At 54.0% G+C, this 14,049-nt stretch overlaps 5 protein-coding genes across 5 annotated transcripts; 2 read left to right on the top strand and 3 right to left on the bottom strand.

Moving 5' to 3' along the window:
* Positions 1-469: 469 nt before the first annotated feature.
* On the top strand, positions 470-3,441 carry EV422DRAFT_502689 (uncharacterized protein; the record flags this gene model as incomplete). The annotated part of the gene is made up of 2 exons (XM_053068286.1): positions 470-3,259; positions 3,313-3,441. 2 exons carry the CDS (start codon positions 470-472, stop codon positions 3,439-3,441), a joined length of 2,919 nt encoding a protein of 972 aa, XP_052930217.1.
* A 383-nt stretch (positions 3,442-3,824) lies between these two features.
* On the bottom strand, positions 3,825-5,107 carry EV422DRAFT_563054 (uncharacterized protein; the record flags this gene model as incomplete). Its single annotated transcript, XM_053072023.1, has 3 exons — positions 3,825-4,200; positions 4,266-4,822; positions 4,856-5,107. 3 exons carry the CDS (start codon positions 5,105-5,107, stop codon positions 3,825-3,827), a joined length of 1,185 nt encoding a protein of 394 aa, XP_052930216.1.
* Positions 5,108-5,386: 279 nt separating this feature from the next.
* Positions 5,387-6,308, bottom strand: EV422DRAFT_512119 (uncharacterized protein). Its single transcript, XM_053069058.1, has 2 exons — positions 5,688-6,308; positions 5,387-5,600 (listed from the first exon to the last, which is right to left on the bottom strand). The coding sequence occupies exons 1-2, from the start codon at positions 6,090-6,092 to the stop codon at positions 5,523-5,525; spliced, it is 483 nt and encodes a 160-aa protein (XP_052930215.1). The 5' UTR covers positions 6,093-6,308; the 3' UTR covers positions 5,387-5,522.
* A 2,709-nt stretch (positions 6,309-9,017) lies between these two features.
* EV422DRAFT_19599 (uncharacterized protein) lies at positions 9,018-11,113 on the top strand. Its single transcript, XM_053065251.1, has 6 exons — positions 9,018-9,440; positions 9,513-9,657; positions 9,725-9,897; positions 9,974-10,231; positions 10,305-10,436; positions 10,518-11,113. Exons 1-6 carry the CDS (start codon positions 9,170-9,172, stop codon positions 11,015-11,017), a joined length of 1,479 nt encoding a protein of 492 aa, XP_052930214.1. The 5' UTR covers positions 9,018-9,169; the 3' UTR covers positions 11,018-11,113.
* Positions 11,036-13,937, bottom strand: EV422DRAFT_19587 (uncharacterized protein). The gene is made up of 7 exons (XM_053065249.1): positions 13,758-13,937; positions 13,521-13,698; positions 12,363-13,456; positions 12,113-12,292; positions 11,842-12,035; positions 11,637-11,780; positions 11,036-11,568 (listed from the first exon to the last, which is right to left on the bottom strand). The coding sequence occupies exons 1-7, from the start codon at positions 13,903-13,905 to the stop codon at positions 11,209-11,211; spliced, it is 2,298 nt and encodes a 765-aa protein (XP_052930213.1). The 5' UTR covers positions 13,906-13,937; the 3' UTR covers positions 11,036-11,208.
* Positions 13,938-14,049: the final 112 nt, after the last annotated feature.

The following is a 14,049-nucleotide window of genomic DNA, read 5'->3' as shown; positions in this document are numbered from 1 at the left end:
CATGAGCTTAAGTTACAGTATTAGGACTCAATTTAGGAGTGTGACTCTCGCGTCAATGAGCGCCGCGCCCCCATCCGGAGTTCATTAGGCCGCTCCCATCCGAGCGGATCTCATCCTTGACATCGAGACCGACTCTGATGAGAGGGGGCTCCACGCGAAGGCCTGTCCTGTCCAAACCCCAACACCATAATAACCTCACACTTGCACCAGGGAGTTATTCCCCCCAAAGCCCTACCCCACACTTCCTTCTCGCCCTCGCTAGCGTATCATATACTCAAAGCTGTCTGTCGTTTGCTACTCTCCTGTGCTCGCCCTCACCGTCTACTCCATCTCCATCGTCTGCCAACCCCATCGACACTGCGCCCTTTCTTGCAGGAGCATCGTATTTGATTGCCTTCGCACATTTTCCCACGACCGAACGAAAGGATTCCTTCAAGAAGCCCATACAGACGCCGCGGAATAGAATCAGATGCGGAATAGCCGGGGAGGCGGCTGGGGGCTTTCCTATCAGTCGGCAGCGCCAACGGACGTGGTCTTTCTCAGCCTACGCGATGTCCACTTCCGAGTATCGTCAGCAGTCCTGGGATTGTTCCCGGACTCGGTCCTGATGACAATGTTTCCGACCGGCCTCGTCCCGCTATTCTCCGTCGTCACCGGTCGGGATGCATCGACGACCGTAGGTGGACTTCGCTTGTCGGCCAGGGCAGCGGCTCAAAGCGCAGTGACGCAGGCTTTGGAGGCGAGGCGCGTCAGTGATAGTGAACAGTCACGCCAGCCAGTTAGTGCAACGGGCGGAGATACTACTGGCGCTGCAGGGACAACACCGACGAATGGGGATAATATTTCGAACGGCGCAACAGCATCCGAACAAAAACAAAACAAACGTGCATCCTTCGCTGGTGGTGGTCAATCTCTGAGTAAAGCCGCTGCGCTCCAATGGCACAAGTACTACAACTCCGAATCGGGTGCCCAACCGAACCCTGACGCCGAGGATGACATGGAGTCGTTATCCGACACAGATTCCGAAGATGGGGTCGAGGGAAGTGCAGAGGAGGGCACCGATTCATCAGCACCAGCCGTCTTTCGCCCAGCCGAAGACAGCATGCGCATGGATCTTAGTCACATCGAAGGTCATAAGATGTGCGTTCTCGATTTCGATCCCCGCCTCTTCCAATTCCTACTCGATTATTTCCGAGAAGTGCTCAATAGAAACCACGATGCCATGGTCTCTGCGCAAGAAGAAAAGGAGCGTCAGATTCAAGAAGCCAACCGGGCCGCAGAGAAAGGAGAGGCAGAAGCAGCTGCTGGTAGCGATTGCATTCCCGCACCCGACTCAGCAGACCCTAATGGAGTTGAGGTTCCTCAAGTGACCATTGCACCTCCTACGAATGACGAAAGCCACGACTCGGACCGAATTTCCCCATTGCCCGTTGAAATCTCCGCCTCAAAGAAGGAAATCGGAGATCAGGCAGGCGCACCCAAAACGGAGAAGCGACGGGCATCTATAGTAGCACCCTTCAATTTCAAGCGAAGATTATCCGATCTGAAACTCTCCATCGTCACGCTGTTTACCGGCGTAGAATCAAGGCAAACGTATCTCGGCCCCGAAAAGACCCCCAGAATCGAAAACCATCCCGATCTGTCCGTACGGCCTATTCACTCGGTCATCATGCTCAGGGAAGAACTCGAGTTCTTCCCGATCCCAAAATGGGCGGTTCTGAGCAATCCCGAAGACGAAAAGTTGCACGGGATGTGGGAAAATCTCAAACGGAGAGTGAGGCACAGTTTCAGTCGGGCAAGTTCCAAGGGACTGTACCACTCGGAGTCCGCGCCGATGGTCGGGTCAAGTCAAGGAGTCGAGATGGCCGATGTCAAGAACCATATCGTGAACGTCGAGGACCATCTCTCGCACTTCGATGGAACGCAAGTGAAGCGAGCCTGTGGCGAGCAGCTGATCAAACAGCGGAACGTCGTCAAGCAGTACGCGGAACACGGTGTGGATCTGTTTGAGAAGGGCGAACGTGAAATGTTGGCCGCCGCAGTGCCTGTTGCCGAAGAAGCCGCACCGAGCGATTCGAGTGATAGCTCCTCGTCGCCACGGTCAGCAACCAAACTCCCCAAACGCGAACGTGTCGTGTGCGAAATGGAGGAGCAGATCATGAAACGGCAGCTGGTCGCCGCCCTGCAGCTATTCTCTGACGACCTCAAGCATGACGGTACCAACTGGGATTTCCGAGAACTTGAGCTGGGCAAATGCAAATTGTCCAGCGTCTCCATGCTCAAGATGCGTGAGATGGAGGAAATTCAAGCTGACATTCAAGCCGATGTCAATTTGGCTTCTGAAAGCGCCAAGAACTCGACGACTACCAATGGCTCAACGGTAGACGGCGAACAACAGAGTGGAGACGCCGCCTCCGGTGCTGCAGCAACGATTGCAGGCTCGGCAGGAGCAGCTGCTCCATCCTTGATCACGCAGGTGTCACAAGCCGATACCCCCGCAGCGGTACACAACCACCATCTGAACCAGCACCTACTTCTCAAGCGACCCGTGCGAAAGTGCTGGTGGGAAACCATGACCATCCGGATCGACAGCAACAGTGCCGCCAAGTCTGCCGAAACCGACGCAGCGCACCGTCGGCAATCCATGAGCGCCATGCCTAAATCAGGCCGCCGCAGCAGCGTGTTCGGAGGCCGCCGAAGTATATCCGACGACCCGTCCAGCCGCAGCTCAGTGGCTAACGGCCGGCGACCGAGCTTTGTGGAGAAAGCCGGGCACTGGTTGCGGAAAACCAAATCGAGCGATAATAACCTGCACACGATCCTCGGCACTGAGTTCGTTGATAGCATGTCCGATGATCCCATTGCGGGTGCCTCATCGTCATCTGGGTCGGGAACCAGCCCCGTCGAACCACCCTCCATCACCATACCCCCCGCTTCCGAGGTCGGATCCGGCTCAGAGGTCATCCAACCACCCGTAGCCGTCCCCGCAAACACTGCGGTCCCACTAACAATCGACACCACCAAACCCCTCACCCACGGCGACGACACAAACCCCGCCCCACCTCCCGCCGCCGGCTCCACCCCCTCCCCCGCCGCGAAATCCCGAACATCCACCTCCTCATCCTCATCCCGCTCCTCCCTCCCGCCGCGCTCACCGCAACGCGCCGGCCCGCCAGAACACCCGCTCCCGCCGCGTCCGTCGCAGCTGGATATTTTTGACTCGGGGCATTTGTTGGGTGGGAAGCCGGTTTCGGTGGAGGTGAGGTTGTGGATGAGGAAGACTTGGACGATTGAGTTTTGTACTGTGTGAAGAGGGAAGAGGGGTGTGAGGGAAGGCGGGAGATTCTGCTTTGCGTTTGCGTTGGGGGCTTTAGAGGGGGTGGGGATGAGGCGAGGAACGGGGACGTGGTGGATGTGGGGTGTGGGGTGTGGGATGTGTGAGACGAATGGGCCCCTCCCAAATGAAACAACCTCTTATACATGCACAAAACCATGTCCTCGCATCACTCACACATGGAGGAAAGGAGGGAAGGGGGCGGAAGGCTACAGGGTATATATGTATACGAAAATGACCTCATCATGCTGCCTGTATTCCCCTTTTTGTCTCTTAAAGCTTTGCGACCTCCTCTGTGCTGGGAACATACCATATATTTCGTGCTTTTGGGTTGAACGGGCGGACGCGTATCAGCGGGAGTTGGTCTCTGAGCGCCACCCATGCCGCACTGTTCTTCGAGTCAGGTACCTTACCACTGGTTCAATATGGCAAGTTTCGGGTAATTGACATTCCTTGGGAATCACCTAGGGTCTTGGACGGCGAACCAAGCTTATAATGTGAATGACTCTAAATATGTTGCAGAAGACTTGCCGTCTCCACCATTCCCCATATATTCAGATGCACCCGCCGCCAACGACACAATCGCATCCATCTTCTGCTGCACTTTCCGCACAAACCCGTCCTTTCGATCATCATGCCACAGCTCCATCGCGTCCAAAGCATGCTCGATCGCCTCATACTTTGTCCGAACGTCCTCTGCCAGCGGCGCGTCCTGAACCCGCTCTCGAAATCGCCGCACGCTCCAAGTATTGTCCTCCTCATGGCCTTCGAGAAGCAGCATTCCACACGCCCATTCGCGCGGCGCCGGGAACGCTCCGCTCCACTCCCAGTCCAGCAGCGCCGTAATGGCAATTTTCCCGGGGACGCTAGCATTATCGGCAGGAAGAGACACGAGGACGTTCCTGAAGGCCACGTCGCCATGGTACATCACCGTGGGGGGCTCTGGTATAGGCTGCCGAGAAGCCGGACAAGAGAAGCGCGGGCTGTGATGATCCGGTCGTGCAGGGCCGGATGGACGGGGAGGAGGCAAGCTGACGCCGCGTCGAAGGCGGCCATGTAGTAATCGGTGGCGGTGGCATGTGGACCACGGTTCCACCGCTGGTTAAGGTTTGGAAAGTCACCGCTATCATTGCGTGGGACAGATGCGAGTGGACCGGTCCAGTATGGGCCGATGGCAGGTAGCGCTTCTGTTCCCTCCCCGTCGCCGCCACTGGTGAGGGTCCAGCCCCCAATGCGGTCAAACGTACATTTGCGCATCTCGCAGACGATGCGTGCCAGCTGGTCGACCACGGCCTCTTTTTGCTGTTGCGTGAGGGTTGGCCACGCGTCTTGCAGGTTGTCCATGGGCATCTCTGTCACTAGCATCCAATGGAATTCGCCAGTTTCAAGTTTTAGTGGATCGACGACCTGATATGCCACGACCGTTGGTACGGGGCGGTTTTTGATCGCTGTAGCGACGTAGCGTAAGGCGGCAACCTCGTTGATGATCTTTGCGGCAGGTCAGGACTTGGCATTGCTGACCCGCAAGATGTACGTCGTTGTGAAAGAAGCGATGGTTTGATCGCCGCCGCAGTTGGCACCAGGGACGCTCACGACAGAGACTCGGAAGTACTTGTTGTTCCACCCCACTGGGATAGGCTCGCAGGCAACGCAGACGGGATCTGGTGTTGGTATTTGGCCTACATTGATGCGGAAACGGGGGCATAGTAGGGCTGTAACATCCGCTGGGGTTAGGGCCACTGCGACGTAATGAGGAGACGTTGGCTCGGCCATAGCAAAAGGTGTACCGTTGCGGTGAATTGGCCACCCTGCTCGCCGTCGCCAACGCCGGACTCCGTTGGTCAATCGTTCTCGAGCGAAGTCATGTCCACTCAGGAACAACTCGGAGCCTGACAGCGCTGGCCCGCTGGGCAGCGGACGCGTAGGCATGATATAATTTGGGTCCGTCTTGAGGAATGAGCTCGAGTTCACTGATTTCTTTACCCAGTGCAGCTGCTTTTCTCCAAATCACTCTCCGTAAGAAGAGCCTTTCCGTCCGGGTTCAGAAGGCATTGCATGATGCATCGTGGTGTGATATTTCTTTACATACATATATACATGAAGTTCGCGTAACAGAAAAAGATGGTCTTTCGTCAATGGATTGTCATTTGCCGACAGTGAATGGGGGAAGGATGTCTTGGTCTTTCATTTAGTCGCCAGCGGCATACCAGCCGTAACCCTCAATGTTCTCGTGCTCTGTCCCGTCCACAAGGAACCAAAGGTAGTCCTAGAAGAAAGAAGAAGAAACGGGCAGATGTTAGAAGACTGCTAGATGCACAGGGAAAGACGGAACACAAACTCAAACAAAACGTACATGACGCCCTCTCCAGTGATAAATGATGAAGTACGGATTCCCCGACCCAGGGCCTAGTGCGTTCACTTCCCCACCACCGACCACAGGGCCGGGCATTGCATTCGAGATCGCCCCCGGTCCCGCCGCATCCAACGGCCCTACATTCGACGCCCCAACCTTCGGCACAATCTCATCGGGCGCCCCCATAACTTCCAGAATTTTAATCGCAGGCGTGCCTTTCCTTCCCAGCGTATCTGCAAGCGCTTTCATGGTGATGTGCTTCTTGCCGCCGTACCCGTCGACATCGCGGTCGTGCTCACCGCCGTTGAAGTGGCCTTTGCGTTCGCGGAGGGACTTGTAGGCGGTGGAGTGGGTGGCTAGCTCGGCTTCGGTTAGGGGGACGGGGTCATTGTTGGAGGGCGCCATGACGGGGTGGTCGGAATGGTTGGAACTGCAATTGCTCGTTAAAGGGGACGAGTGAGCTAAGACACAAGAAGCGACGGCCCGAAAGGTTTGTGTTGGTGCTGGGAATGAGGCGACGGCCTTCGAAGCAGGTGGATGTTGTACAGTATGTTGCGGAGAGCTCAGCCGAACGTCATTATGACTGAGGGACCTTGACGGCAGACCTGTGCATTTTATGAGGCAGAAAGCGCCAGATCGCCAAACGAGGCTGTGAGCTCACGCAAGACGTCAGGCACGTCACACGCGTCGAGCGATCGGTTTGGAAATCGGGCTTTGGAAACGGTCGATCGCCCACACTCGTTACCTCCGATGCAAAAAAGCTTCTCATCAACCCGTCTTTCTGCGCCCGTCTGCATGCCAGGAAGAGGTGAGATTCTGCTCCATTGGAACGAAGTTCAGGGCGTCCAGTTGTGGCAGATTGGGCAAGTGTATTTTTCAATAAAACTTTTGTTTTTTTTGGGTAATTGAACAAAGCTTCAAACTAAAGATGCAGAAAGAGGATAGAGAAACATAGGAGTTGCTAACAAGTACAAACAAGTCAAGGGTCTAGGGTCTCCATTGATAAGTCTACTCTATACGGATGTAAGAGTACTGTACGTGGAATGTAAGAGTATCAGCTGCGTTGCTGGGTACGCCCTTCCAACGCGTACCAACGTCGCCGGGAATGGCTAGGCAGACATCACTCGTTCTAGGCAGACATTTGGCCCGTCGTTTTCATGCCCACCCGTGATCTTCCCTTCGTTGTGGGAGAGCCAGTGAAGATGCCAGAATGCTTGTTATCATATGATATCATGTCATATCGTATCATATTCTTATCATAATAAGCGACATAAAGTTGATGACTTTTTGGGTAACTAACCTACCATAACAACATGCTCCGCTCGGCCGGTTAGGGCTGGGGTGTTACTAACCCTAACCCTAACCATAACCCTAATCCTAACTTGGGAACCTGAGTGATGTCTGCCTTGAACGAGTGATGTCTGCCTAGCCACGCCCCACGTCGCCTTCATGCTTACGTGATGACCATTTGACCGCATTTTAATAAAACTCGGTCGGGGGGCACGGGTGTGGCGCAAGCGGTCACATGACAAGCGTTTGTTGTCGTTTTACCACATCGACTCTGAGCTTCGAAGCGTCGGTTTGAGTTCCACCATCTTTCTCGAGCACATCTCTAGGTTAGCGACCTCCGTCTGGTGCATACGAGGACGTTCTCCACATTCAAGATCCCCTGGAATGTCCGACGCAAAATAGCGGAGCCTCTGCCATCGACTCGCCAAACGTCGCTGCATTATCGCGGGCACAGGCCTGCTTGAGTCGGATGTTCCCAATTTTTCAGATACCATTACATCAACCCACAATTAAGTCAGGAGGGCATGCAGCAAGCGTTCTTTCGGGAACACTTGAATTTTCTCCAGTGGCCGCATCTCTGTTACAATCGTGGAAAAGCAGGATCGTTCTACCTTGCAAGCGCTCGTCTTGAGAGCTTCTAATCTGAACTTAATCACCGTCTGTGAGAGTAGAATCGGCGTCTTGCTGTCTCCTCTTTCGGAGACGGCGAGTTCGTGCGTCGGTTCTTAGTAACTATGGACACACATCTCTTTTGCTTCTTTGTTGAAGTCACTAATGGTTTATCATGAACCGTGGGGAATTTCATTGCAAGAATTACCAGTGAAAGGCGGAGGTTTCCCTGCTTTCGCGGAGAGATGTCGAAGGTATTCAGGACGGTGGTGTCTCGACCCCCTTATTTGTAGGAAGTGCGATGAAAAGGACTGGGTTGTAGGTTCCATGCGCAGCGCCGCACGGATGAAGCTCACTGCATCTCGATAGAGGAGGCTTCTGGCCGTAAGCCATCCCAACCGGTCCGGAGGCTGCATTTCCATCTCTTATCGCTTGCGCGAACATGCGTCTCACGCGTCGTGTTACTCCGGTTGCGAGCAACGATCGCTTCGGCGACTCCGTGACCAACTTGAGCACCCCGCTGAGCGAGGGTGCGTAAGAGGGTACCGTGCTCTGTACAGTACTTGTAGGAGAGAACTCCCCGGTCTGCTGGCGAATATTCGGCCGAGTTCGGCCGCGCGAGGGCTTCCCCAGTTTCCACCCCGCGGATTCAGACCTTGTAGCGCGTGCCGAACTCTACCGCCGAGGTCTCTCGCACGAGTAGCGTCGTCCTGCATCATCCACGTCTCGACAGAAATCAATGGTAGGTGATCCACCGTCGGTACTCCAAACCAAAAGACCTTAGAAAATGTCGGAACTGCGGATTTGGATGACGCGTGGGCATTCCCAATCCCAAGACCTTGGCGAAGGGATCGGGTGGACTGTTGCCCTTAGTTTGGCGAGGGGCGGGGAGCCATCTGTCACCTCCAGAATGTCGCGTGCTTGCGAAGTATTTTGATGGGATGAAGATGATGGTTGTCGATGGGACGGACGTTGATGGGACGAAGATGATGTTGCCGCTAGATCTCGAGTGGGCGTTACCTAAAAATTCCGTGTGTGGAGAATAGAAGGAACAGAAAACATGTCAGATATGAGCAGATATATGATCAATGGTTGCACTTATTTTCCAGTTGCGTCGCGCAAGGAGGGATCCCTTTTAAAGACGGAGGGACCCCGGAAGAGAGCAGGCAGGAAGGACTTCTCGCCACACCTCCTGCTTACTTGCTGCGATAAGATGCCCCTTTTCTCCAAGCCGCGGAGAGCCCTGCTGCTTACCCCACTCATATCTGATATAATCTGACTATGGAGGGATGGCCGGCATTGGCAGCATACTTTATGGCGTTGGACCCTGCTCGAGGAACCTGGAAAACGCGTTCCTCACGTCTGAAATTGAAATTGTGGATGCTCGTGACACTCTTGTAAGTCGTAAAGTTTGGTGAAACACATTATTGCCAGCTCAGCGGCCTGCACAGTAACCGGTGAACCCTTGCTCTCAAACTGCAACTGCTCGGCGCAGTCATTGCTTTCCATCTGTTGCCTTCCCTTCAGCGCCTGCATCAGAACAGCGTTGTGCTTGGACTCTGAATATCCGTCTGATCTCTGCAATGACCGTCGACGCAGAACACCATCCCGTCTACCGCACAGGCTTCGCGTTCCTCGTTCTCGCGTGCGCCGCCGCCAGCTACTTTTCGCGCGACCAGCCGGCAGACACAAATGCTGCCGAGGACAAGGCTAGCTTTAAGAGCAGTAAGGATGATCTCGACTCGGGCTTGGAGGCAGGCGAGGGTGAACTGCCAAGCCCTTCCTCCTTGAAGGAAGGCTCGGCATTCAAACTCTTCCAGAAGAACTATTTGCTTGTGTATGGCCTTGTCATGAGTAAGTAATTCCCATGAACGCGTGCGTGTGCGATTTGGCATTGATCATATCTATTTGTTCCTTCTCTTATAGCCGCTGACTGGCTTCAGGGGCCCGCAACCTACCCCCTCTATCAGTCGTATGGCTATGAGCTAGACCAGATCGCAGTCTTGTTTGTAGTTGGGTTCTTGTCATCGGCTATCTTTGGCACCATTCTTGGTTCCCTGGCCGACAAAGCGTACGTCAACTGCGTAAACGGCATGGTTTCACCGAGGGTTTCTAAATGCTTTTCTTCTCGATTATAGAGGACGCAAACGAGCTTGTCTGCTGTTCTGCGCGGTTTACGCCGCCTCGTGCATAACCAAATTGAGTTCCAACTACGCCGTCCTCCTGTTCGGACGTTTGTTGGGAGGTATCTCTACATCCCTCCTCTTCTCCGTATTTGAGGCCTGGATGGTGAGCGAGCATCATTCTCGAGGTGAGGAATGGCGTTTTTCAAGCAGGGCTCCTTCACCCGACGCGACGCGTTGAAACGTGGCTTCCAATTCCTTCAGGTTTCCGGGAGAGCTTACTGTCCGACACGTTTGCATGGGCCATCTTCTTGAATGGTCTGGTTGCGATTCTTTCGGGACTCTTGGCCCACGCGCTGACGTCAATGTGGGGCGAGGTGTCCCCGTTCATGGGATCAATGGCATTCCTCGTCGCCGCCGCTTTCGTTATCCAACCGACATGGCGAGAGAACTACGGAAGTAATGATAAAAACGAGGGCACGAGCACCTCCATACTTGATGTGATGAAGCTCATTTTGAAAGGTAAAGCCGGAGAAGAGACTGTGACTTCCCCAAGAGCTTTGTCACTCATGTCCATACATTCAACGTCTCTCAGATCAAGATATCCTTGCGGTCGGCATTATGCAATGTCTTTTCGAGTCTGCTATGTACACGTTCGTGTTTTTGTGGAGCCCGGTATTAAAGGATGCCGCTTTGCGGACCCTGCCAGCCGGTCAGGAGTTCAAAGGTATATATGTATTCAAAGCGCTCACAACGAGGCTGGTCGACATTGTGTTACTCACGCATGGCCAAAAACTCTATTTCACAGGTCCTCCCGTACCCTACGGTCTCATCTTCGCCGCGTTTATGGTCTCCATCATGCTCGGTTCCGTAGCCTTCAAAGTTCTTCTCCGGCGCGGCATGAAACACGAGGACATTGCACGAATCACATTCGGCCTCGCCGCATTCGCTCTCGTTGTTCCAGTATTTGTCTCCGACGAACCCACAGTCTTCGTAACCTTCAACCTCTTCGAATTCTCCTGCGGGCTCTACTTTCCCACACTCGGCACCCTGCGATCAAAGCTGGTCCCAGAAGAGACGCGGTCGACCGTCATGAACGTGTTCCGCATTCCGCTGAACCTCATCGTGGTGGTCGCGCTGCTCAAAGTGCATGAGATGAACTCGTCCACGTTGTTTGCGATATGCGGCATGCTTGTCGCAGTGAGCTTCGTGTTCTCCATTCGCCTTCGTGCCCGACTGTTAGGTAAGGGAAGTAGGTCCACGGTCGTGTGGACGCGCGTGGACGGCGACGCTGGTGCTACCCATTAGCTGAGTATGGAGTTACGTAGCTGTCTCCGGCGCCTCCTTTCTCGGTATATATTTAAACGCGGACTTGGCGGACTTGATTTTCGAAATGTGAGAAATGGTGCGAACCGTGCATATCATGCAAATTGTACAGGACTGCGGTCGTTTTGTGTGAACAAATATGATTGTTTTATTTGCCGATTGGTTAGAGTGGCTCATCCGCGAGCGTATTCACTGCTGGCTCGGTCCATTGTGTATTGCCAGCTGTCGAAGAGCTGAAATGTAACGACGCGATTAGCGCGTGATTGCCATTCGTACTTCTCCCAAAATTTTCGAAGACAAGGCACACAAACCATTTGAATATTCCCATTCCGCTTCAATTCCTCGGTGTACTCCGTCGCGTCACCAGTAATCCCCCGTCCCCGTAGCTTCAGTATGAGCGCTTGCACCTTCTTGTATACATTCCATTTGTAGTGGTGCAGTCTAGAGTACGTTTCCGACCGGCGCTGGCATGTCGGACCAACATTGAACGCGAATTGCTCGTACAATGGGTACTCCTCTTCATCGTCTTCATCCTGCATTTTCGGAGAATGCGTGTAAGTGTGGTGTCGGTATCCTGGTGTGCACTTCCCACACCACGTACAGATAGCGTGAGTCGATCGTATATGGGACCTGTCAAAGTAACGCGTCGGTTGGCGGTTTGATTAGACTTGTGGCATGCGTCGCAGATGCCATCGTATTTGGGGTCATGTCTCCATGAGAAAATTGGATATTTGTCCAGGATATCCTGTTCGGAGATGTGATGTTCAATGCGTGCCGGCACTTTACAAGAGAGAGTCCCGTTTTACCTTATATTCCGGTTTCCACGCATCACTCTGCATCAACGAAAACCTTAGGTCATTGAGCCGCTTCTCAATAACGCCTTCACGGGTTGATTCAATCGCAGGCTCGGAGTGTGATTCGTTTGTCAAGAAAAGATCAACCAGTTTCCGCACAAAGGCTTCGAAGGACTGCTTCAGCGAACCGCCAAGATGGAATTCCTCTGGAGGTATACGGATGTTGTTAGACTACCAGCGGTCTTATACTCGCAGTCGTGGTGAGGGTGAGGGGAGTCCGCACCTGGTAGTTCCACTGGCTCGTCGTCTTCAGCATCACCCTCTACTACAAAATCGTTCATATTCTGGTCGCTATCTTCTTCCGCTGATGATGTTCCTCCGGTCAAATGGTCGGACTCGCTTGCGCTTTGACTCTCATCGAGAACTTCCGGTTTTGGTACCATGTCGCCTTGCGCACGGTTTTCTGAATTGTAGCGAAATGTTTATGAGTATTCTGTCAACTGAAGGACATTTTGGAACAAGCGCCAGCACACCTTTCATCTTTGCTAACGCATCCTTGAAGGACTTCGCCTCTTCGCTCGGTCGTGGTTTCAACGCGTCCTCGCTCAGATACAGATCATCGTCATCATACTCTTCTCCTTCCTCCTCACCCGTCGCTTTCTCAACCTCGGAATCTAGCACACTGATTGGAGAGCTATGTCCGTTGAAGTTCGGTGGAGACGGGGCCTCATCGACCTCTACATGTCGCAGTTTGAGGCGCCTTCTAGGCGTTGGGAGGGGCTCGTCTGAATCGTGATCGTCTGATTCCACCACGACGGCTCGTTTCCGTTTACGGGCAGAGCCTTGGCTCGGACGGAAAATGAGTTCGTCGTCTTTGTCGCCCTCATTCTCGTCGTTCTCATTGTCCATATCATGGACGAACGCTGGTCGCCAGTTTTCCACCACTATCGGAGCGAAGTGCGCATTCTTACTGGAAGTTGCTGGTTCTTTCCGTTTTGGAGTAGATCCCCGGCTGAGCCCAGACCTGCTTTCAGCATCCTTCGACAATGCTCGACGGGACGGCCTCGTGCTAGCTCTCACTCTCACAGGCGGCCTTGCGGAGGCTTGCTCCTCATCCTCAGCGGTAGAAACGGCCGTTTCGCTTTCTTCATATCCTACACGTACAGAAACGCCATCGTCTCTACCGGATGATGGCGCCTTCCGGCGTCTCTTTTCTGTCCTCGCCACGTAAGTGGCGTCTCCGCCGTCGGAACTCAGTACGACCACCTCCGGCTCGCTGTTCTCATGTTGCGAGCTGTTCCGCACACTCTGTCGCGTTATCCGCCTTCTTTCGGGAGGATCCTTGCGCATGACATGCCCCTCGCGAGTGCTCCCGCGACCGCCTGCTGCAGATGAACGCGTAACTCGTTCATTGACGCGCTTCGGCTTACTCTCCGCCTTCGCCCAGGAGGCGGCCAAAGTGGTTTGTTGCTTCCGGACGGGCTGCGATTTGCGCTTCCGACGCCGTGTCGTTTGATGGGTGCTTCGATCCGTCGATGTGCTGCTTTGGCTCCCATCGTCCTCAGACGATAAGTAGACCGGTACGGATATGACGCCAATCGGACCAATTGGCTTTCGGACAGGCTTCCTGAGGATGAATCAACATATGCTCAGAACTACCTTTTAAATACTCGAGCGCAATGGTTTCATACCTCTTAGGTATAGACAGCTCCTTTGGCGATACGGAATATGGCTGCCCATACGTCGGAGGTATGGAAAGCAAAGTATCGATGGAACGCGCAGAACAAACTGACCTCGTTGGTGAGGCCGCAAGCATACCTTCTCCTGTGCGGGCGGAAGACGAAGAGTCGGATCGGTAGCCGTCCAAAACTATGCCATATGTGTTAGCTCGGTCTTCGAAGATGAGCTGAGCCTGAAGCCACACTTACGGCCCGCTTTTGCAAACTGTTCGGCGATCTCTCGTTTACGTTTGTCACTTTGGATCACAACTTCAACTTTCCACAAGGACGGACGGCATGGCAGTGCTGTGCTCCCTCCATTGCCGCCGACTGCGGAGATGGTCGAGTGGTCGGACATCGAGGGTCTTGACGGGGGAGGAGAGAATTGGGGGAAACGACTTGGAATTGACTCTGCCCTTCACGCGCCGTCTCACAGCCCTGACAAACAACAGGATTTGACAGCGTCTACCACTTGCCCAGCCTCCGCCGGGGGCATCATGTT

The sequence above is a fragment of the Fimicolochytrium jonesii genome (assembly GCF_025526975.1).
Source record: "Fimicolochytrium jonesii strain JEL569 chromosome Unknown EV422scaffold_1, whole genome shotgun sequence".
NCBI lineage: Eukaryota > Fungi > Chytridiomycota > Chytridiomycetes > Spizellomycetales > Powellomycetaceae > Fimicolochytrium > Fimicolochytrium jonesii.
The sequence above is the reverse complement of the archived record's forward strand: the minus strand, read 5'-3'. Positions and strand labels throughout refer to the sequence as shown.